At 49.5% G+C, this 21,383-nt stretch overlaps 2 protein-coding genes across 2 annotated transcripts in view; one reads left to right on the top strand and one right to left on the bottom strand.

The window, feature by feature from the left end:
- EMG1 (EMG1 N1-specific pseudouridine methyltransferase) overlaps positions 1 to 7,216 on the bottom strand; it is a 17,468-nt gene extending 10,252 nt beyond the window's left edge. Inside the window, exons 1-4 of the mRNA XM_077467129.1 lie at positions 7,052 to 7,216; positions 5,477 to 5,576; positions 2,527 to 2,668; positions 1,001 to 1,059 (exon numbers count right to left, since the gene is read on the bottom strand). Of these exons, the coding sequence (XP_077323255.1) occupies positions 1,001 to 1,059; positions 2,527 to 2,668; positions 5,477 to 5,576; positions 7,052 to 7,173 (423 nt within the window). The 5' untranslated portion in view covers positions 7,174 to 7,216. The remainder of the gene's footprint in view (positions 1 to 1,000; positions 1,060 to 2,526; positions 2,669 to 5,476; positions 5,577 to 7,051) is intronic.
- On the top strand, positions 7,212 to 21,383 carry PHB2 (prohibitin 2; the record flags this gene model as incomplete). The annotated part of the gene is given in 8 exon segments (XM_077467128.1): positions 7,212 to 7,341; positions 9,100 to 9,228; positions 9,761 to 9,845; positions 10,711 to 10,768; positions 10,770 to 10,791; positions 11,917 to 12,101; positions 14,321 to 14,450; positions 21,278 to 21,383. Coding segments are annotated over 7 exon segments (713 nt in total), but the record flags the coding sequence as incomplete, so codon positions are not given.

Below are 21,383 nucleotides of genomic sequence, written 5' to 3'. Positions count from 1 at the left end.
ACCCATCAGTGCCCCATATCTTCGCCCCATATCAGCGCCCCATATCTTCGCCCCCTATCAGCGCCCCCTATCAGCGCCCCCTATCAGCGCCCCCTATCAGCGCCCCCTATCAGCGCCCCCTATCAGCGCCCCCTATTAGAGCCTCATCAGTGAAAGAGAAAACTTGCTTATTGGACACAAATTTTAACAGAAACGAAGAAAAAAAATCCAAATTTTCTGTCTTTTTTCATTTGTTTACTAAAAAAGAAAGCTCTATTTGTGGGGAAAAAATAAAAATGTAATAGGGGTAGTGTTGTATGACCATGTAAATTGTCATTCAACGTGTGACAAAGAGTGATTTTTTTTTTTTTGTAGTTGAAATGGATGGACTTGTGTCTTTTTTTCAACCTGACTAACTATGTAACTCTGGAAGAAGGATGATGAGGATGAGGATGAGGATGAGGAGGATGAGGATGAGGAGGAGGATGAGGAGGATGAGGGCCCAGTATTGAGGTGGGTAAATGAATGAATACAAGGCTTCCTGTGATTTGCTGAGGAGAAGAGATGGCTGGATGGCCTCCTTATCCCCACCTCAGCCAATCACAGGAAGCCTTGTATTCATTGATAAATAACAAAGCTTCCTGTGAATGGCTCAGCCGCGCTCAGCCGGACTCATTTATGTTCCAGGACTGGGACAGGAAGTTTCTGTAGCACTGAGAGAACACAGCGATGTATACACTGTGCAAAGAGGACGGTAAATGTTGGGGTTTTTTTTTTTTTTTTACTGCACAGACAGCAGAAGCATCAATTAGTACTAGAAAGTGTGCCAGCTTGGCCCAAAACAAACCATTTCAAACAGTGAGAGCAAAGCTGGAGTTCTGCTTTAATAAAAGCATCGGGCCATGTGACAGAAAGACTTTAGTCTTTGAATCTGGGGGCCCTTTATTTCCTTTAGGACCATATGGATCAGTGGAGGTCAGGCAGATTTGCATTTTATGCAGACATTTAAGGGGGTGCTCACCTTTAAAAGTTTCTGGGGCCCATCAGCAGCTCTGACACTCAGTTTGTGTAGAAGTTGTACTGAAATATAAACAGAAAAAAGTATAAATTAACAAATTTTGTCTGCAAACACATACACACACATATATACATTATAAAAAATATTATTAAAATTGTGAACCTATCCTTTAACCACTTAAGGAGCGGGCATATTTTCGACACTTGTTGTTTACAAGTTAAAATCATTTTATTTTTATTTTTTTGCTAGAAAACTACTTAGAACCCCCAAACGTTTATTTTTCAGGCACCCTAGAGAATAAAATGGTGGTTGTTGCAATACTTTATTTCACACCGTATTTGCGCAGCAGTCTTATTTTTTCTTTGTTTTGTTTTTTATAGAAAAAAAAAATACACTTTCAATTAAAAAAATAAGAGCACAGTAAAGTTAACCCAATTTTATATATATATAAAAAAAAAACAAAGTATAAAAATAAAAGTAAAATAAATAAGAAAAAAAAATAATATATATTTTTTTAAAACACCCTGTCCCGACGAGCTCGCGCGCAGAAGCGAACGCATACATGAGGTATCGCCACGATCGGTAGAGCGAGAGAACAATAAGTCTACCCCTAGACCTCCTCTGTAACACAAAGCATGCAACCTGTAGAACTTTTTTTAATGTCGCTTATGAAGATTTGGAGATTTTTGAGGGTAAAAGTTTGACGCCATTCTACGAGCGGGGCGCAATTTTGAAACGCGACATGTCGGGTATCAATTTACTCAGGGGAACATTATCTTTCACAATATAAAAAAATAATAAAATAAAATAAAAAAAGGCTAGTTTTACTGCTGTCTTATTTTTTTTTATTCAAACATGTGAATTAAAAAAAAAAAAAAAAAAGTGCGCTTGTAAGACCGCTGCGCAAATATGGTATGAAAAAAAAAAAAAAAGTATTGCAATGACCATTTTATTCACTAGGGTGTTAGAAAAAAAAATATATAATGTTTGGGGGTTCTAAGTAATTTTGGAGCAAAAAAAAAAAAAAAAAATATGTTTTAAACATGTAAACACCGAATCTGAAAAAGAGGGAAAAAATAAATAAATAATAATAAAAAATGTATAAATAAAATAAAATTGTCCCTTTTTGGGAGGAAGTGACGTTTGACATCCCTGTTGTCATCCAATGACAGACTTCATGGCAAGCAGCAGAAAGCATTGGATGGAGAGAGGGGGGAGGTGGGGCACCTCTCCTGCCACCAATAAAAGAACTTGCGGCACATCGGCCGCGGAGAGCGAGCGCTTTTATCCCAAAGCGGAGCGCCCCCCAATGAGTGACACTCCCGGGGTTGCGGTCGCTCTCTGCTGCCATTACAAAAACGGTATTTAACGTCAAAGGACCGATGTTCACCGACGGCAGGCGGTCCGAAAGCCGTTAGAAAAAAAAAAAGAAGGGGGGGGGGAGTTTTGTGTGCGGAGTTCAGCTTTAGGTTCGGAGGGGTGCAAGAGAACAAAAGCCTCGTCATTTTAACTATTAAAATGGCGCTTACCCATGAGTCCGCAGAATCGGGGGAAGGTTCGCGGGATGCGGGTCTGCGGGTTCACCTCGATCAGCACGTTGCGCTGGGTGTGGATATAGACTTGTAACAATCCCGCCCGGTTCAGGGGGCTGTCCAGGAGCATCAACAAACACTGCAAGGGAATTCAATCCAGACATTTACATCATCGTTTTCATTATAAGACGACCCGTCGTGATGTCACAGCTCAACATATACAGCAACATGGGGGGCGGGGGCGCCCTTCAAGAGTACAATTTACACCTGAAAACATGATAACTATTAGAAATACAAAAACCAACACTTTTTTTTTGATACACCTGTATAATCGCTCGGTAACACAAATTGCTAATCAGCCAATCACATGGCAGCAACTCAATGCATTTCGGCATCCAGACGTGGTGAAGACGACTTGCTGAAGTTACAAACCGAACATCAGACTGGGGAAGAAAGGGGATCTCGAGGACTTTGAACTTGGCATGGTTGTTGGTGGCAGACAGGCCAGTCGGAATCATACATGGAGGTCCTATGACCCCAAGAACACCATCCCCCACCGTCATACATGGAGGTCCTATGACCCCAAGAACACCATCCCACGCCGTCATACATGGAGGACCTATGACCCCAAGATCACCATCCCCCACCGTCATACATGGAGGTCCTATGACCCCAAGAACACCATCCCCCACCATCATACATGGAGGTCCAATGACCCCAAGAACACCATCCCCCACCGTCATACATGGAGGACCTATGACCCCAAGAACACCATCCCCCACCATCATACATGGAGGTCCTATGATCCCAAGAACACCATCCCCCACCGTCATACATGGACGACCTATGACCCCAAGAACACCATCCCCCACCATCATACATGAAGGTCCCATGACCCCAAGAAGACCATCCCCCACCGTCATACATGGAGGTCCTATGACCCCAAGAACACCATCCCCCACCGTCATACATGGAGGTCCTATGACCCCAAGAACACCATCCCCCACCGTCATACATGGAGGTCCTATGACCGCAAGAACACCATCCCCCACCGTCATACATGGAGGTCCTATGACCCCAAGAACACCATCCCCACCATCATACATGGAGGTCCTATGACCCCAAGAACACCATCCCCCACCGTCATACATGGAGGTCCTATGACCCCAAGAACACCATCCCCCACCGTCATACATGGAGGTCCTATGACCGCAAGAACACCATCCCCCACCGTCATACATGGAGGTCCTATGACCCCAAGAACACCATCCCCACCATCATACATGGAGGTCCTATGACCCCAAGAACACCATCCCCACCATCATACATGGAGGTGGACACATTTTGGTGGCGTTTTTCTGCTGAGGGGACAGGACAACTTCACCTCATCAAAAGCGATGATGGACGGGGCCATGTACCATGAAATCTTGGGTGAGAACCTCCTTCCCTCACCCAGGACATTGAAAATGGGTCATGGATGGTTATTCCAGCATGACAAGGACCCAAAACACACGGCCAAGGCAACAAAGGAGTGGCTCAAGAAGAAGCACAATAAAGGGGTTGTAAACACTTGAGGTTTGCACCTTAATGCATTCTATCATTTATTTAATTCTTTTTTACATCTAGTATCTTCTAAATCACTCACAGAATGTATGACGAAAAGTCACGTGTCAATGCAGGACTGGGGGGGGGGGGGTGGACATACAGGGGGGCCAAAGGCGCCTCAATGTTGTAGTGATGAGGAGAATTATAAAGCACACTGATCCCTCACTGCATTTGTGATATAATTCTTATTACATTCAGCAGCATATGATACATTCGGCGATTTGGTCCTGAAGAAGCTACGCAATCAGCGAAACGCGTTGACCAACATGCACACCTCCATTTTTTGCATCTAAACTACGGATGATTTGTTAGGAGGTGTATATTGTACGGTGGTCCCTACAGGGGACAAATCGACCAGAATATGGCTGTGCTGTGTTTTTAATGAATGACCAAAGCAGGAAGCGTGATTTTATTTTTTTTAAAGAAATGAGCTTATACAGATAAGTTTTGATATTTTGTATATACATTCGATTCCGTCTCATGTGGGTGCCAGTAACGTCCATCCACAGCAGGACTAGTTCTTGCACACGTTTTCCTTGTTTGGCCTAATCAGAGCCCAGACTTAAACCCCATTGAAAATCTGTGGAATGATTGAAGACTGCAGTCCACAAACACCCCCCATCAAATGTAACTGAACTTCAGCAAAGAAGAGCGAAGATTGCAAAGTCCCAGACGTACAAAGTTAGGAGAGAGACAAATCCCAACAGACTAAAGGCTGGAAGTACAGCAAAAGGGGGCCCAACAAAATACTGACACAAGGGGGGGTCCTTTTTCCAACTCAGTGATTCAGTTTTCTCTGACATGTTGGTGTTCTGTCCTTCACTTGGATGATATAAATTACACGGAGTAAATACCGCTGGATAAAACAAAAACGGTGTCTGTCCTCATTTCAGGCTGCAAAGCAACACAATTAAATGAAGGGGGGGGGATTCTTTTCTACACCCCCCCCCCCCCCGCTGTATTCCTCACCTCCTCCTATCAGTCTGCATGATCTTGAAGTTACTGCCCCCCCCCCCTCCCCGAATTCTGGGTCCTGTGAGTGGGCCCTGCTTTGCCACGCATTTTGCTGAGCCCGCCTTCTGAGAGGAGGAGCCTCAGGAGGCGGAGTCAGTATAGGAATCAGCACGATACCATGGGACACGTAGTCCTCAGAAATGGAGGGGACGCTGCAAAGCATGCTGGGAATACAGGAAGTTGTGGAATTAGAGGCGGCCGGCAGACCTCCCGGCATGACAGGATTGTCAATACAAATGAATTATTCTTATTACAAGGCGGATGTTAAAATATAAAAAGGTGTGTGCCGTGACTGGAGATCTCCTTTAATGATGATGTAATCAGTCACCTGATGAGTGATGTCGGGCCGCGCCTCTCCGGGGTCTCTTCCATTTTTCACCATCATGGACTTGTGCTGATCGCAGTTCAGGAGTTCATACGTCTCCCCGCCTAGAAGAGGGTAGAATGTGACCAATGAGAAGAGGGGGTGACAGTATTCAGGTGTGATCAGTATGGGGGTCCCTGGGGGGAGGGGAGGTGACAGTATTCAGGTGGGCATAGTATGGGGGTCCCTGGGGGGAGGGGAGGTGACAGTATTCAGGTGTGATCAGTATGGGGGTCCCTGGGGGGAGGGGGAGGTGACAGTATTCAGGTGTGATCAGTATGGGGGTCCCTGGGGGGAGGGGAGGTGACAGTATTCAGGTGTGCTCAGAATGGGGGTCCCTGAGGGGAGGTGACAGTATTCAGGTGTGATCAGTATGGGGTCCCTGGGGGGAGGGGAGGTGACAGTATTCAGGGGGGCTCAGTATGGGGGTCCCTGGGGGGAGGGGAGGTGACAGTATTCAGGGGGGCTCAGTATGGGGGTCCCTGGGGGGAGGGGAGGTGACAGTATTCAGGTGGGCTCAGTATGGGGTCCCTGGGGGGAGGGGAGGTGACAGTATTCAGGTGGGCTCAGTAGGGGGTCCCTGGGGGGAGGGGAGGTGACAGTATTCAGGTGGGCTCAGTATGGGGGTCCCTGGGGGGAGAGGAGGTGACAGTATTCAGGTGGGCTCAGTATGGGGGTCCCTGGGGGGAGAGGAGGTGACAGTATTCAGGTGGGCTCAGTATGGGGGTCCCTGGGGGGAGGGGAGGTGACAGTATTCAGGTGTGATCAGTATGGGGGTCCCTGGGGGGAGGGGGAGGTGACAGTATTCAGGTGTGATCAGTATGGGGGTCCCTGGGGGGAGGGGAGGTGACAGTATTCAGGTGTACTCAGAATGGGGGTCCCTGAGGGGAGGTGACAGTATTCAGGTGTGATCAGTATGGGGGTCCCTGGGGGGAGGGGAGGTGACAGTATTCAGGGGGGCTCAGTATGGGGGTCCCTGGGGGGAGGGGAGGTGACAGTATTCAGGGGGGCTCAGTATGGGGGTCCCTGGGGGGAGGGGAGGTGACAGTATTCAGGTGGGCTCAGTATGGGGTCCCTGGGGGGAGGGGAGGTGACAGTATTCAGGTGGGCTCAGTAGGGGGTCCCTGGGGGGAGGGGAGGTGACAGTATTCAGGTGGGCTCAGTATGGGGGTCCCTGGGGGGAGAGGAGGTGACAGTATTCAGGTGGGCTCAGTATGGGGGTCCCTGGGGGGAGAGGAGGTGACAGTATTCAGGTGTGATCAGTATGGGGGTCCCTGGGGGGAGAGGAGGTGACAGTATTCAGGTGGGCTCAGTATGGGGGTCCCTTGGGGGGAGGGGGAATCACTGTATATGGGGGTCCAATACCAGGATAAAGAGCTGCCAGGGCTCCGACCCCCCCCCCCCCCCCTGTACCCCACACTGGGAAGTTTTCTCTTTCTCCTTATATAAACAGGGAGTGATCTGTATACGGGGGGGGTCGGAGCCCCTGGCGCACACACAGGGTCGGTTCCGTGCCCCTCGGCTCTCTGTCCTCCTCTTACCCGGACAGTCTCCAGGCTCGCCCCCTCCAGCAGTACGATGAGTCTCTTCTCCCTCCTCTTTTTTATCAGAGGCTTTCTCGGCTCCTCTCCATCATCCATGTGCTGCCTGCGCGCCGCCATCTTTGTTTTTCTCCGCAACTTCCGGTTCCGGCGGCCATGTTGGGGTTGGAAGGAGGGGGCGGAACTGTGAGTGAGGAGGGAGTGTACCGCCCGAGCCTGACAGCTGCGGGAGCACTTCCGGTGTCCTTCTACTGCGGAGCTGACGCACGTGATAGAGCGGAGGAGAAGGTGAGAGGCTGCGGGGGTGACGGTGTGCGATCTATAGGGGGGCGCAATCCTCATCACCAACCAAACTTCCCTGTGACACCCCCCGGTCCTTGTCCTGACCCCCTAAACTTTACCTGTGACCCCTGAGTCATACCCCCCTGGGCCCTCCCCTATATATTATATACCCCCCCCCGGTCCTTGTTCCTCACCTGTGACTCCTGAATCTTACCCCCCCCAAGCTTAACCTATATACCCCCCCGGGCCCTCCCCTATATATTATATACCCCGCCAGGTCCTTGTCCTGACCCCTAAACTTTACCTGTGACCCCCCCCCGGTCCTTGTTCCTCACCTGTGACCCCTGAATCTTACCCCCCAAACGTAACCTATATACTCCCCCGGGCCCTCCCCTATATATTATATACCCCCCCGGTCCTTGTCCTGACCCCTAAACTTTACCTGTGACCCCCCCTGGTCCTTACTCCTAATCCCTACTGGTGACCCCTGAATCTCTTCCCCCCCCCCCCAAGCTTTCCTATATACCTCTCGGGCATATATAACCCCGTCTGGGCCCTCCCCCTAATATATATAACCCCCTCCTCTATATATAACCCCCCTCCTCCGGGCCCTCCCCCTATATATATAACCCCCCCTCCTCCGGGCCCTCCCCCTATATATATAACCCCCCTCCTCCGGGCCCTCCCCCTATATATAACCCCCCTCCTCCGGGCCCTCCCCCTATATATAACCCCCCTCCTCCGGGCCCTCCCCCTATATATACCCCCCCGGGCCCCTATAGTGTGACTTTGTTTCCCTGACTGATACCGGTGTATGATGTCATGATGGGGGTTCTGATGGGGACCCTGATGTAAGGAGGGGAGGGGACACGTGATGGGGACCCTGATGTAAGGAGGGGGAGGGGACACGTGATGGGGACCCTGATGTAAGGAGGGGGAGGGGACACGTGATGGGGACCCTGATGTAAGGAGGGGGAGGGGACACGTGATGGGGGCCCTGATGTAAGGAGGGGGAGGGGACACGTGATGGGGACCCTGATGTAAGGAGGGGGAGGGGACACGTGATGGGGACCCTGATGTAAGGAGGGGGAGGGGACACGTGATGGGGACCCTGATGTAAGGAGGGGGAGGGGACACGTGATGGGGACCCTGATGTAAGGAGGGGGAGGGGACACGTGATGGGGACCCTGATGTAAGGAGGGGGAGGGGACACGTGATGGGGACCCTGATGTAAGGAGGGGGAGGGGACACGTGATGGGGACCCTGATGTAAGGAGGGGGAGGAGACACGTGATGGGGACCCTGATGTAAGGAGGGGGAGGGGACACGTGATGGGGACCCTGATTAAAGGGGGGGTGCCCTACACTGGGGATTTAGCGGAGATTACATGTTTACATTTATTTGCGGCTTCTCTCTGATATCCCCCAGAATTGTTACATTGTTTCTGTGTTTCCTCTAATGTGATATTTCTCACTGCCGATACCAAAAGAACGTTCGTTCAGAAGAGGACCTCCACCCTGGAGAACGTTCGTTTTATTTTTTGCCCGATTCACACAGAAGAAATGTCCAAACTGGTTCCCTCCTCCCTACCCCCCCCCCTCCCCCTCTCCCCCTCTCCCCTCCCCCCCCATGTATCAATTCTAATCACGTTTTCTCTTCTTTTTTTTTTTTAAGTTGGCATAAAAAATTTCTGCTGCCATCTTGTGGTGACAGAACAAACTGCTGCATGAATTAATACAACGTATATTTTTTCCTCCTTTTGAAGTCATGGCACAGTCTCTAAAGGATCTCGCTAGCCGGTTTTCTGGAGCCCCCCGGGGTCTGGGGACGGGTCTGAAACTATTGCTGGGGGCCGGAGCCTTGGGACTTGCAGTCAGAGAGTCCGTCTTCACAGGTAGGTGCCTCTCCGCTCCTCCTACCTAATGAGGAAATGTCTTCCTGGCCCTTTATGACGATCTCTCCCGGTCATGGAAGATCGTCGTCTTTTCTTTTTTTTATTCCAGTGATACTAAAATAATACCGGATTATCAGGCTGTAGTTACCTAGTACTCCGAGGGCCCCGCCACCAACTTCAAATATTGCAGTTAAAAGCAGAGGGGAAAAAAAAATGTAATGTTTATTGGTGCCCCCCCTGTCGGTGGCACCAATTCCTAAATGTCTTATGTGTTACATGACCGTGTAATTGTCATTCAAAGAGTGTCATTGCTGAAAATTGGTCTGGGCAGGAAGGGGTGACCAGTTCTGAAGGGGTTAAAATACCATGCTGGCAGGTTAATTGTGTTTTTCATCCAATCTGATCCTGTGGGTGTGGTCTTCTTCGGGGGGGGACTGATGTGAAGGGTTTGTAATGCTCTGCAGAGTATTAATACGAATTAGAAGCTAAATAACGAAAACGTCGTCTAACACCCATCTGTGTCTCTTCCCAGTGGAGGGAGGTCAAAGGGCGATCTTCTTCAACCGCATCGGAGGAGTGCAGCAGGACACCATCCTCGCCGAGGGTCTTCATTTAAGGTACCGCTCCTCCTGTGGGTGCCTCGTGTTGAGGGGATGGCGGGGGGGGTGTGTGTAACAGCTGCATGGAATCCAGTTGTGGGATACTTAGAGAGCCTGTACTGAGAGAATTGCAGAGGCGGCCTTGGCTGCATCGAGGTCTGCCTTGATCCAGCGATGTTGCATGAGAGGCTTGGCTCTCCTGGTCTCCTCATTGGCTGAGACACAGCAGCGCAGAGCCATTGGCTCCGGTCCACCAGTCAGTGAAACCAACGAGGAGATAAAGGGGGCGGGGCCGCGGCGCAGTGTTTGAATGGACACGGCGCCTCAGCTCAGGTATCCCCATAGCAAGCTGCTTGCTGTCGGGCACTCAACAACAGGAGGGAGGGGGCCAGGAGCTCGAGCCAGAGGGACACGAGAAGAGGAGGATCAGAACTGATCTGTAATCCATTACAGAGCCGGGAAGTAGAAGATGATTGTTATTAATGACCAAAAAAAAAAATTGACTCTAGTATCACTTTAATTGAACAAGCTGAGGTTAGAAGCTGATTGGCTCCCATGCACAGCTGCCACCAGATGTGCTCCAGTCTTGGTACATCTCCCCCCCCCCCCCCATGTCACCCCTTCCCCGTCACACCCCCCGCGATGTCACCCCTGAAATGGATTCATGTGTGCAAAAGTGTCGGCCCTCCAGCTGTTGAAGTCCCATCATGCCTCTGCCTGTGGGAGTTATGCTTGTAACTGTCAGCCTTGCAATTCCTCATGGGACTTGTAGGGACACCCCTCCCCCCCCCCCATGTGCCTAGCTAGTCATCGTACACATGTTCAGACTCTGGATTGTGTTGTCATGTATGTCCTGTATATGATGTCTGTGTGTGTTTTGTAGGGTTCCCTGGTTCCAGTATCCAGTTATCTATGACATCCGAGCCAGGCCCAGGAAAATCTTCCTCCCCCACCGGCTCCAAAGGTAACGAGTTTCCTCCCTCCACCATGTCTGATGTGCGTTATATATCAAACCTTCATTTTATTGTTGGATAATTCAAGCACTAGGGGGCACACTCTCCGATATGAGGGGGGGGGGCCCCCCACTGGCCGATATGAGAGGGGGGGCCCCCCACTGGCCTGTGAGAGAGGGGGGCCCCCCACTGGCCTGTGAGAGAGGGGGGGCCCCCCACTGGCCTGTGAGAGAGGGGGGCCCCACTGGCCTGTGAGAGAGGGGGGGCCCCACTGGCCTGTGAGAGAGGGGGGGGCCCCCTCGCCTGTGAGAGAGGGGGGGCCCCCACTGCCTGTGAGAGAGGGGGGGGCCCCCACTCGCCTGTGAGAGAGGGGGGGGGCCCCCACTCGCCTGTGAGAGAGGGGGGGGGCCCCCACTCGCCTGTGAGAGAGGGGGGGGGCCCCCACCGCCTGTGAGAGAGGGGGGGGGGCCCCACTCGCCTGTGAGAGAGGGGGGGGCCCACCATGTCTGATGTGCGTTTATATCAAACCTCATTTTATTGTTGAATAATTCAAGCACTAGGGGGCACACTCGCCGATATGAGAGGGAGGGGGCCCCCCACTGGCCGATATGATGGGGGGGGGGGCCCCACTCACCAGATGGCTTTGGGCCACCAGGACCCTCTCCGCTTAAAAGGTTAATCCTTTGTTCCTTAAGAGACTTGGCATCTCCAATAATATCCCAAAACAACAGAACAAAACTGCTCATCGTACAATAACTTTTATTAAAAGGTAAATGGATAAAAAAAATAAAAATAACTCCTAAAAACCATTCGCATTGTATTGCTCATGGCTCCTGCTGCTATCAGTCTATCCAATGAGGACAGAGACAGCGGCTGGACTCGTTCTTGTCGCTGGAACGATCGGGTTCAGGTAAGTAAAAGGGGGGGGGGGGGAGGCTCTGGGGGCAGCCTCGCCACAAAAGGTTTTTCATCTCCGTGCATAGAATCCATTGGGGTGAAAAACTTTGAGACTTTACATTTCCTTTAAAAAAATGTTTTATATATTTTTTTTTTGCATTAAGGTGGGGGGGAGGGGTTAATACTACTTTCTAAGTATGGTTCTGGATGTTGCACATTCATTCACCCCCCCCCCACAGATCTGCAGATGGTGAACATCACGCTGCGTGTCCTGTCCCGACCAATCGCAGCTGAGCTCCCCCGCATGTACCAGAGGCTCGGCTTGGATTATGACGAGCGGGTCCTGCCTTCCATTGTCAACGAAGTTCTGAAGAGCGTGGTGGCCAAATTCAACGCTTCACAGCACATCACACAGAGAGCTCAGGTAATCCTCCTTGCAGGAGGGGGGAGGTATTTGGGGGGGGGGGGGGGGGGGGCAGGTAATGGTTAACCACTTGAAGACTTTTTCTGGCACATTTTTGTTTACAAGTTTAAATTGGTATTTTTTTTTTTTTTTTTTCTAGTGTGTGTGTATATGTGTATATATATATATATATATATATATATATATATATATATATATATATAATTAATGTTTTTTTAACAACTTGCCGACCAGCGCACGACGATGTACGTCGACAGAATTGCACGGGCAGGCAAATGGGCGTACCTGTACGTCCCTTTAAATTTGCCGCCCTGCCATCGGGAGCGCGCCGCCGGCGGCGTGCGCTCCCGCGCTGGTCGGGACCCCAGTGAGTCCGGTCGCGGGACCCGCGGACTCGATCGCCGCGGGCATCCCCGCGATCGTCTCACGGAGCGGCCAAATGAAGAAATGCCGTTGTAAACAGCATTTCTCCATTCTGCCTAGCAACTAGTGACGCTGATCTCTGCTCCATGTGATTGGAGCAGAGATCAGTGTTCACTTAAATGAAAGCCCAACCCCCCCCCCCCCCCCCCCCCACAGTTAGTAACACACCCCTAGGAACACTAAACCCCTACACTGCCACCCACTGGTTAACCCCTTCACTGCCAGTGTCATTTACACAGGAATCAGTGCATTTGTATAGCACTGATTGCTGGATAAATGACAATGGTCCCAAAAATGTGTCAAAAATGTCCGATGTGTCCGCCATAATGTCGCAGTCACAATAAAAATCGCTGATCGCCGCCCTTACTAGTAAAAAAAAAAAATAATAAAAAATTATTAATAAAAATGCTATAAAACTATCCCTACTTTGTAAACGCTATAACTTTTGCGCAAACCAATCAATAATCGCTTATTGCGATTTTTTTTTTTTTTTTTTTTTTTTTTTTTACCAAAAATATGTAGAAGAATACGTATCGGCCTTAACTGAGGGAAAAAAATGTTTTTTTATATATTTTTGGGGGATATTTATTAGAACAAAAAGTAAAAAATAATGCGTTTTTTTTTCAAAATTGTCGCTCTATTTTTGTTTATAGCGAAAAAAAAAAAAAACCGCAGGTGTGATCAAATACCACCAAAAGAAAGCTCTATTTGTGGGAAAAAAAGGACGCCAATTTTGTTTGGGAGCCACGCCGCACGACCGCGCGATTGTCAGTTAAAGCGACGGCAGTGCCGAATCGCAAAAAGTGGTCTGGTCTTTGACCAGCAAATTGGTCCGGGGCTGAAAGTGGTTAAAGCAGAGACCCTAGATCAGGGATCTGCAATTAGCGGACCTCCAGCTGTTGCAAAACTACAAGTCCCATCATGCCTCTGCCTCTGGCTGTCATGCTTGTGGCTGTCAGTCTTGCTAGGCCTCATGGGACTTGTAGTTCTGCAACAGCTGGAGGTCCACTAATTGCATATCACTACCCTAGAGCAGTGATGGCGAACCTCGGCACCCCAGATGTTTTGAAACTACATTTCCCATGATGCTCCCACTACACTGCAGAGTGCATGAGCATCATGGGAAATGTAGTTCCAAAACATCTGGGGTGCCAAGGTTCCCCATCACTGCCCTAGAGAATAAAAGGCGACTGTTGCAATGACATTTGCGCAGCCGTTTTGCAAGCGCAATTTTCTTTGGAAAAGACAACACTTTAATGCGTTTGTTTCTCGACTCCAGTCTTCAAGGCTCCCCAACAGGTCATGTTTTCAGGCTCGCCATTATTTTTCACCGGTGATTTGATCAGTTTCACTGCCGTTTTTCATTTGAGAGAAATCCTGAAAACATGACCTGTTTTCTCTCAAATGCCTTGAGTTGAGAAGCACTGCTTTTAATAAATTAAAAAAAAAAAAGCATAAAACCCCATTTTTTTTTTTTTTGTAAACTATGAAAGATGATGTTCCGCTGAGTCAGTGGGTACCTTACATGTAACACTTTAAAATTGCGCCCCCTTGTGGAATGGTGACGGACTACGGTACTTAAAAATCTCCATAGGCGACACTAACATTTTTTTTATAGGTTATTAGCTTAGTGTTCAGAGGAGGTCTAGTGCTGGAATTATTGTAATATGATGGGGGGGGGGTAGATTTTATTGCACATTACATTGTATCTTGTGGTGTTTTGGCTTCCACCCTCCCCCCCCCCCCGCCTCATTTCTGGTTGGTGCCGAGGGCTCATCTCGCTTTTTTGTGCGCAGGTCTCCCTCCTGATCCGGAGAGAACTCACAGAGAGAGCCAAGGACTTCAACATCATCCTGGATGACGTGGCCATCACTGAACTCAGCTTCAGTAAGGAGTACACAGCAGCTGTGGAGTCCAAGCAAGTCGGTAAGTGCCCCCCCAAACCCCCCCCCCCCCCCCCCCCCCCGGTGTAGTGTACGCAAAGCGGAACTTAACCGCGCATGAATGTCTCTGCCCCCCCACACGTCCCCCCAGCATGTGCACACATGCCGCCACCAGTCTTTGGAAGCTGGGTGGGTGCACACGCAGCGGGTTTCTGTTCATGTACATACGCGCTGCCAGCTTGCAGTACATGGGCACCGTGTGTATGCATGCGTGGTAATTTAGCGGCGTGCCCCGGACGTGCTGCAAAGTTGCGGCTTGGTAACGCACTGCCTCTTGGAATAGCTGTGAGGTTGACATACCCAGGAGTCGGAGAGGCTCGGCTTAAAAGGGGTTGTAAAGGTTTGTTTTTTATTTTCTAAATAGGTTCCTTTAACCACTTTCAGACCGGACCATTTTGCTGGTAAATGACCAGAGGTCTTTTACACTTTGGCACTGCGCTGCTTTAACTGGTAATTGCGCGGTCATGCAATGTTGTACCCAAACAAAATTTGCGTCCTTTTCTTCCCACAAATAGAGCTTTCTTTTGATGGTATTTGATTGCCTCTGCGATTTTTATTTTTTGCGATATAAACGTAAAAAGACCGCAAATTTGAAAAAAAATGATATTTTCTACTTTTTGTTATTAGAAAAATCCAATAAACTCAATTTTAGTCATACATTTAGGACAAAATGTATTCAGCCACATGTCTTTGGTAAAAAAAAAAGTCAATAATTGTATATTTATTGGTTTGCGCAAAAGTTGTCACATCTACAAACTAAGGTACGTTTTCTGGAATTTACGCAGCTTTTAGTTTACGACTGCCTATCTCATTTCTTGAGGTGCTAAAATGACAGGGCAGTACAAAACCCCCCCAAATGACCCCATTTTGGAAAGTAGACCCCCTAAGGAAATTGATAAGAGGCATGTTGAGCCCATTGAATATTTTATTTTTTGCCTCAAGCGATTGAATAATGACAAAAAAAAAATTTTTTTTTTTTTTTTACACAAAGTTGTCACTAAATGATATATTGCTCACACATGCTATGGGCGTATGTGAAATGACACCCCAAAATAAATTCTGCTGCTTCTCCTGAGTACGGGGATACCACATATGTGGGACTTTTTGGGAGCCTAGCCGCGTACGGGGCCCCGAAAACCAAGCACCGCCTTCAGGCTTTCTAAGGGCGTCAATTTTGATTTCACGCCTCACTACCTATTACAGTTTTGAAGGCCATAAAATGCCAAGATGGCACAAAACCCCCACAAATGACCCCATTTTAGAAAGTAGACACCCCAAGCTATTTGCTGAGAGGCATGTTGAGTCCATGGAATATTTTATATTTTGCCACAAGTTGCGGGAAAATTACAAACTTTTTTTTTTTTTTTTTTTTTTTTCACAAAGTTGTCACTAAATGATATATTGCTCATGCATGCCATGGGCATATGTGAAATGACACCCCAAAATAAATTCTGCTGCTTCTCCTGAGTACGGGGATACCACATATGTGGGACTTTTTGGGAGCCTAGCCGCGTACGGGGCCCCGAAAACCAAGCACCGCCTTCAGGCTTTCTAAGGGCGTAATTTTTTGAGTTCACTTCTCACTACCTATTTACAGTTTTGAAGGCCATAAAATGCCAAGATGGCACAAAACCCCCACAAATGACCCCATTTTAGAAAGTAGACACCCCAAGCTATTTGCTGAGAGGCATGTTGAGTCCATGGAATATTTTATATTTTGCCACAAGTTGCGGGAAAATTACAAACTTTTTTTTTTTTTCACAAAGTTGTCACTAAATGATATATTGCTCACGCATGCCATGGGCATATGTGAAATGACACCCCAAAATAAATTCTGCTGCTTCTCCTGAGTACGGGGATACCACATATGTGGGGACTTTTTGGGAGCCTAGCCGCGTACGGGGCCCCAAAAACCAAGCACCGCCTTCAGGCTTTCTAAGGGCGTTACAGTTTTGAAGGCCATAAATGCCCAAGATGGCACAAACCCCCCCCCCCCCAAATGACCCCATTTTAGAAAGTAGACACCCCTAAATTTAGGGGTACACTAGTGAGACTAGGTAATAAATGGCGGGTGCCCTGAAACTATAAAAAAATAACTAACCAACCAGCGTCACCTGTAACAGTTATATGGTGATCACTGGTGAAAGGGTTAACTAGGGGGCAATCAGGGGGCTTTATGCGGTAGTATATGGGGGTCCCTGGCGCTATAAAAAGCTGCGGCGAACCTAAAATACCTACCTGCCTAACTAGCGTCACCTGTGACACTAATACAGCGATCAGAAAAACGATCGCTTATTAGGCTGGGTTTCACACTGGAGCGATGCGGGAACGCCACGAATGCGCGGCGGGTTCCCGCATCGCATGCCTCCCGGCGGCAGTTCACACTGCCCTATGCGAACTGCTGGGAGTGTCAGTGAAATGTTAATGACACCCCCAGATCAGTTCGCATATCGCAGTGCGATCTGCAAACTTGGATCGCATGGTGTGAACACCCATGCGATCCGATTCTGCTGCGGACCAAAAAAAGGGTCCCGTGCGAGTTTGCGGCGGGTGCGGCGGGTGCGGCGGGTGCGACACGAATTCAGCCATACTATCTGTATGGCTGAACTCGAATCGCACAGAGATCGGATGTGATTTGCACTGCAGTGCGGTGCGAATCACATCCGTTCTCATAAACCGCTGCAATGTGAACCCAGCCTTAGTGACACTGGCGACGGGGGTGATCACGGGGTTAAACCTTTATTGGGGGGGTTAGGGGGGTACCTTAGAACTAAAGGGGGCTAACCCTAACTGCCCTAACAGTTATTAGTCACAAATGACACCTGCCGGGTGATCAGGGGGTTAAACCTTTATTAGGTAATAAATGGGCGGGTGCCCTGAAACTATAAAAAAATAACTAACCAACCAGCGTCACCTGTAACAGTTATATGGTGATCACTGGTGAAAGGGTTAACTAGGGGCAATCAGGGGGCTTTATGCGGTAGTATATGGGGGTCCCTAGCGCTATAAAAAGCTGCGGCGAACCTAAATACCTACCTGCCTAACTAGCGTCACCTGTGACACTAATACGGCGATCAGAAAAATGATCGCTTATTAGGCTGGGTTCACACTGGAGCGATGCGGAAACGCCGCGAATCCGCGGCGGGTTCCCGCATCGCATGCCTCCCGGCGGCAGTTCAACACTGCCCTATGCGAACTGCTGGGAGTGTCAGTGAAATGTTACTGACACCCCCAGATCAGTTCGCATATCGCAGTGCGATCTGCAAACTCGGATCGCATGGTGTGAACACCCATGCGATCCGATTCTGCTGCGGGCCAAAAAAAGGGTCCCGTGCGAATTTGCGGCGGGTGCGGCGGGTGTGGCGGGTGCGCGGGTGCGGCGAATGGCTGAACTCGAATCGCACAGAGATCGGATGTGATTTGCACTGCAGTGCGGTGCGAATCACATTCGTTCTCATAAACCGCTGCAATGTGAACCCAGCCTTAGTGACACTGGCGACGGGGGGTGATCACGGGGTTAAACCTTTATTGGGGGGGTTAGGGGGGTACATTAGAACTAAAGGGGGCTAACTCTAACTGCCCTAACAGTTATTACAGTCACAAAATGACACCAATGCAAAAAAAAAAAAAAAAAAAAAAAAAAAAATGACATTGGTGTCACTGTGACTGGGGGGCAGGGGTAATTGGGGGGTGATCGGGGGGTAAAGGGGGGGTGTGAGTGTGCCTGGCATGTTCTACTGTGTGTGGGATGTGTTGGTGCAACTCACTGATCCGCTCTCCTCCGTGTCGGAACGAAAAATACCGACACGGAGGAGAGAATACATCACTTCCTCTCCTGTGTTTACATTACAGGAGAGGAAGTGATGTCACCGGGGATTTCCATTCGTCGGGAGCGATCCGCGAGGGGGTGGCCATGAATGAATGGCCGTCCCCTCGTCCGGGATCGCTCCCGAACGAAAACCGACCGCCGCAGGCACCGGGCGGGGGCCGATCGGGCCCCCGACCCGCGGAGGCAAAGGACGTACATATATGTGCTTATGCCTGCCCGTGCCATTCTGATGACGTACATCGGCGTGAGGCGGTCGGCAAGTGGTTAAGCTAGTGCATTGTTGGTTCACTTATCTTTTTTCCTTCGATTTCCCTTCTAAATGTTTTTTTTCTTTGTCTGAATTTCTCACTTCCTGTTCCTCCTCCATAAGCTGTTCTGGCTGACTAAACACGGCTCAGATGATGGTGTGGAGTTTACTGAGGAGAAACAGGAAGTGAGAAATTCAGACAAAGAAAAAAAACATTTAGAAGGGAAATCGAAGGAAAAGATAAGTGAACCAACAATGCACTAGCTTAAAGGAACCTATTTAGAAAATAAAAAATGAACCTTTACACAACCCCTTTAAGTCAGAAACCAGGTACAAATGATCAGTGGTGGCTGATGGCCAATATTTTGGGGGAAGGACAGTGGCGGCAAACAGACCTGGCACCCTGACTTGCACCCCCGCAGCTCTCGATCCACTCGCACTACCGGCAACCACCCACCCCCCCCTTCCCTGCAAGTGCTCCGTGGCCTTACCTTATACTGCGGGGAGGCGGTGGTGCAATGCCGGGGGCCGTTCTTTGAAGCACGGGACCAGAGCCGGGGGCTCCAATTTGCTTCAAAAAAAGGGTCGGCTCATCCACTTTTGTGTGACATTCACAAATAAAAATAATAAATAATATAATAAATAATATAAAATAAATGTCGGCTAATGTCTTCCTGCTTCTCCTCCTGGCCAATCAGTTGGTGGGTCCTGAGACCCTATCGGCTAGGATTCCTAAGACTCCCGGCCAATCGGGTCTCGGGACCAGCTTCCTGATTGGCCAGGAGGAGTAGCAGGAAAACATTAGCCAATATTAATTCGCTAATGTCACACAAGTGGATGAGCCGACCTTCTTCTTTTTTTTTTTTTTTTTTTATAAGCCAATTGGAGCCTCCGGCTCTGGTCCCGTGCTTCAAAGAAACAAACCCATTCTGAATGTAGCACTTCTTATGTGATCATTGGTGTCAGTGAGGGGAATTATGCTCCATTGTTGGCCATTGTCGGCACTGATACCAGTATGAGTGCCGATACCAAGCATTTGCAGGTACTTGTACTCGTGAAAATGCTCCGATGCTTGACCCGATACTTGGGCAGCCTCAGGGGTGATCGGTGCGGCGGTGGGGGCAATTACAAGCACTGATGATCTCCCTGTATTGCTTTTCTGACAGTGGCTTCTTCTCCTCCTCCTCCTCCTCCTCCTCCTCCTCCTCCTCCTCCTCCTCCTCCCCCCTCCCGTGGCTCTCACAGAGATCGGTGCTTGTAAGGCACTGATCACCCTGGCTGTTCCCCCTCTGTGCTCCCTGTGTCCTCCTCTAACACCTGCGTCCTCCCTGGCTCTCCGTGTCCCGATCCGTGTTTTATCCTCTGGGCCCCCTGCATCCTTCCCGCCACTCCGGCTTCTCCTTCGGTCCGTCACCCCCCCCCCCCGTCCTCCTCCGTGTTCCCCCTGTGTCATTCCCGGCACCCCAGCTTCTCCTTTGGTCCCCTCCTGTCCTCCTCCATGTCCCCCTGCGTCATTCCCGGCACTCCAGCTTCTGCTTTGGTCCGTCCCCCTGCGTCATTCCCAGCTCTCTGGCTCCTCATTCGGTCCCCCTGGCTGTCTGGCTCCTACTCTGGTCCCCCCCCCCCCCTGTTCCTCCCGGGTCCCCCTGCATCCTTCCTGATCTCCGGCTCCTCTGGGCCCCCCCCCCCCCCCCCCGTCCCGTCTTATCCTTCTCCGGTCCCCCACATGTCCTCTGCGGCTCCTCCCCCTGCCCCGGATCTGTCAGGATGGAGAGCGGAGGAAGGAGCTGGTAAATCTATAATTTACCGGCTCCTTCCTTTTCCAAATGCAAAGACAGTAATCCCTGACTAATCCACTCATAACTGAGCATGGTAACCTGTCATTACAATGCTTCAGTTTATGACTGGAGAGGAGCCTCGGTCTTCTCTCCGTTCATCTTCTTCAGTGCAGCTGAGGCCGCAGAGAAAGGGGACTGGGGAATCTGTGTCCTCTCTGTCCCTTTCCATGTCTCAAATGGGAGATGTCAGTGGTCTGTTTAGATCCCTGCTATCTTACCAAAGCCCCCCCCCCACACAGGGCTGAAAAAATAATAATTTCAAAATTAAATTGTAAAAAACAAAACCCTTACACCGTCCACTCACCCCAGTACGTGCTGTTGCTTCAGTTGTACTGTGACATCATCGCAGCTCCGGCCAATCACAGCGCCGGAGCCGTGATACCCGGGAGCAAGCCCCGGGCAACACGTCGGTGGCCTGAGGGGGGAGACGAGGATGGCTGCGGGGGATTCGTTCTTGGGTAAGTATTTCATAATGAGCGAGTATGTTATGCATATTAGCTCATTATGCCTTTATCTTGCAGGGTGTGTTTATTTTTGTGCAGGAGGGTTTACTTCCTCTTTAAAAAAAAAAAAAGGGGGGGGGAATCTGTGCAATCCTAATTGTTGGTATCAGTGGGAGAAATCGTGCCCCAATGGTTAGTTAAAAGCAAGCAAAGGGCCGCAGTTTGGAGACCATTGGTTGGTTTAGGCCGATGAATCGGACCAATAGGACTTTTTGCTTTTTCGTTTCGGGTGCTGAAGCACTTGGTGCTTTTTTCTTGTGAAAAAAAAAACAAAAAAATTATTCTGTTTACAGCCAGTTTTTGTCCTCTGCCCTATTCTACTATTAATAATAGTACTTTTTTTAAAATCTTTCTAATTGTTTGCCCGGTCTGACGTTGTCTTCTCACCTTTAGCCCAGCAGGAGGCGCAGCGAGCTCAGTTTTTGGTGGAGAAAGCCAAGCAAGATCAGAAACAGAAGATCGTTCAAGCAGAAGGAGAAGCGACAGCGGCCAAAATGAT

This window comes from Lithobates pipiens, unplaced genomic scaffold (assembly GCF_037356315.1).
Source record: "Lithobates pipiens isolate NorthernLeopardFrog02 unplaced genomic scaffold, aLitPip1_a1.2 Scaffold_47, whole genome shotgun sequence".
Classification (NCBI taxonomy): Eukaryota; Metazoa; Chordata; class Amphibia; order Anura; family Ranidae; genus Lithobates; species Lithobates pipiens.
Note: the sequence above shows the minus strand (reverse complement) of the source record. Positions and strands in the feature narration are given on the sequence as shown.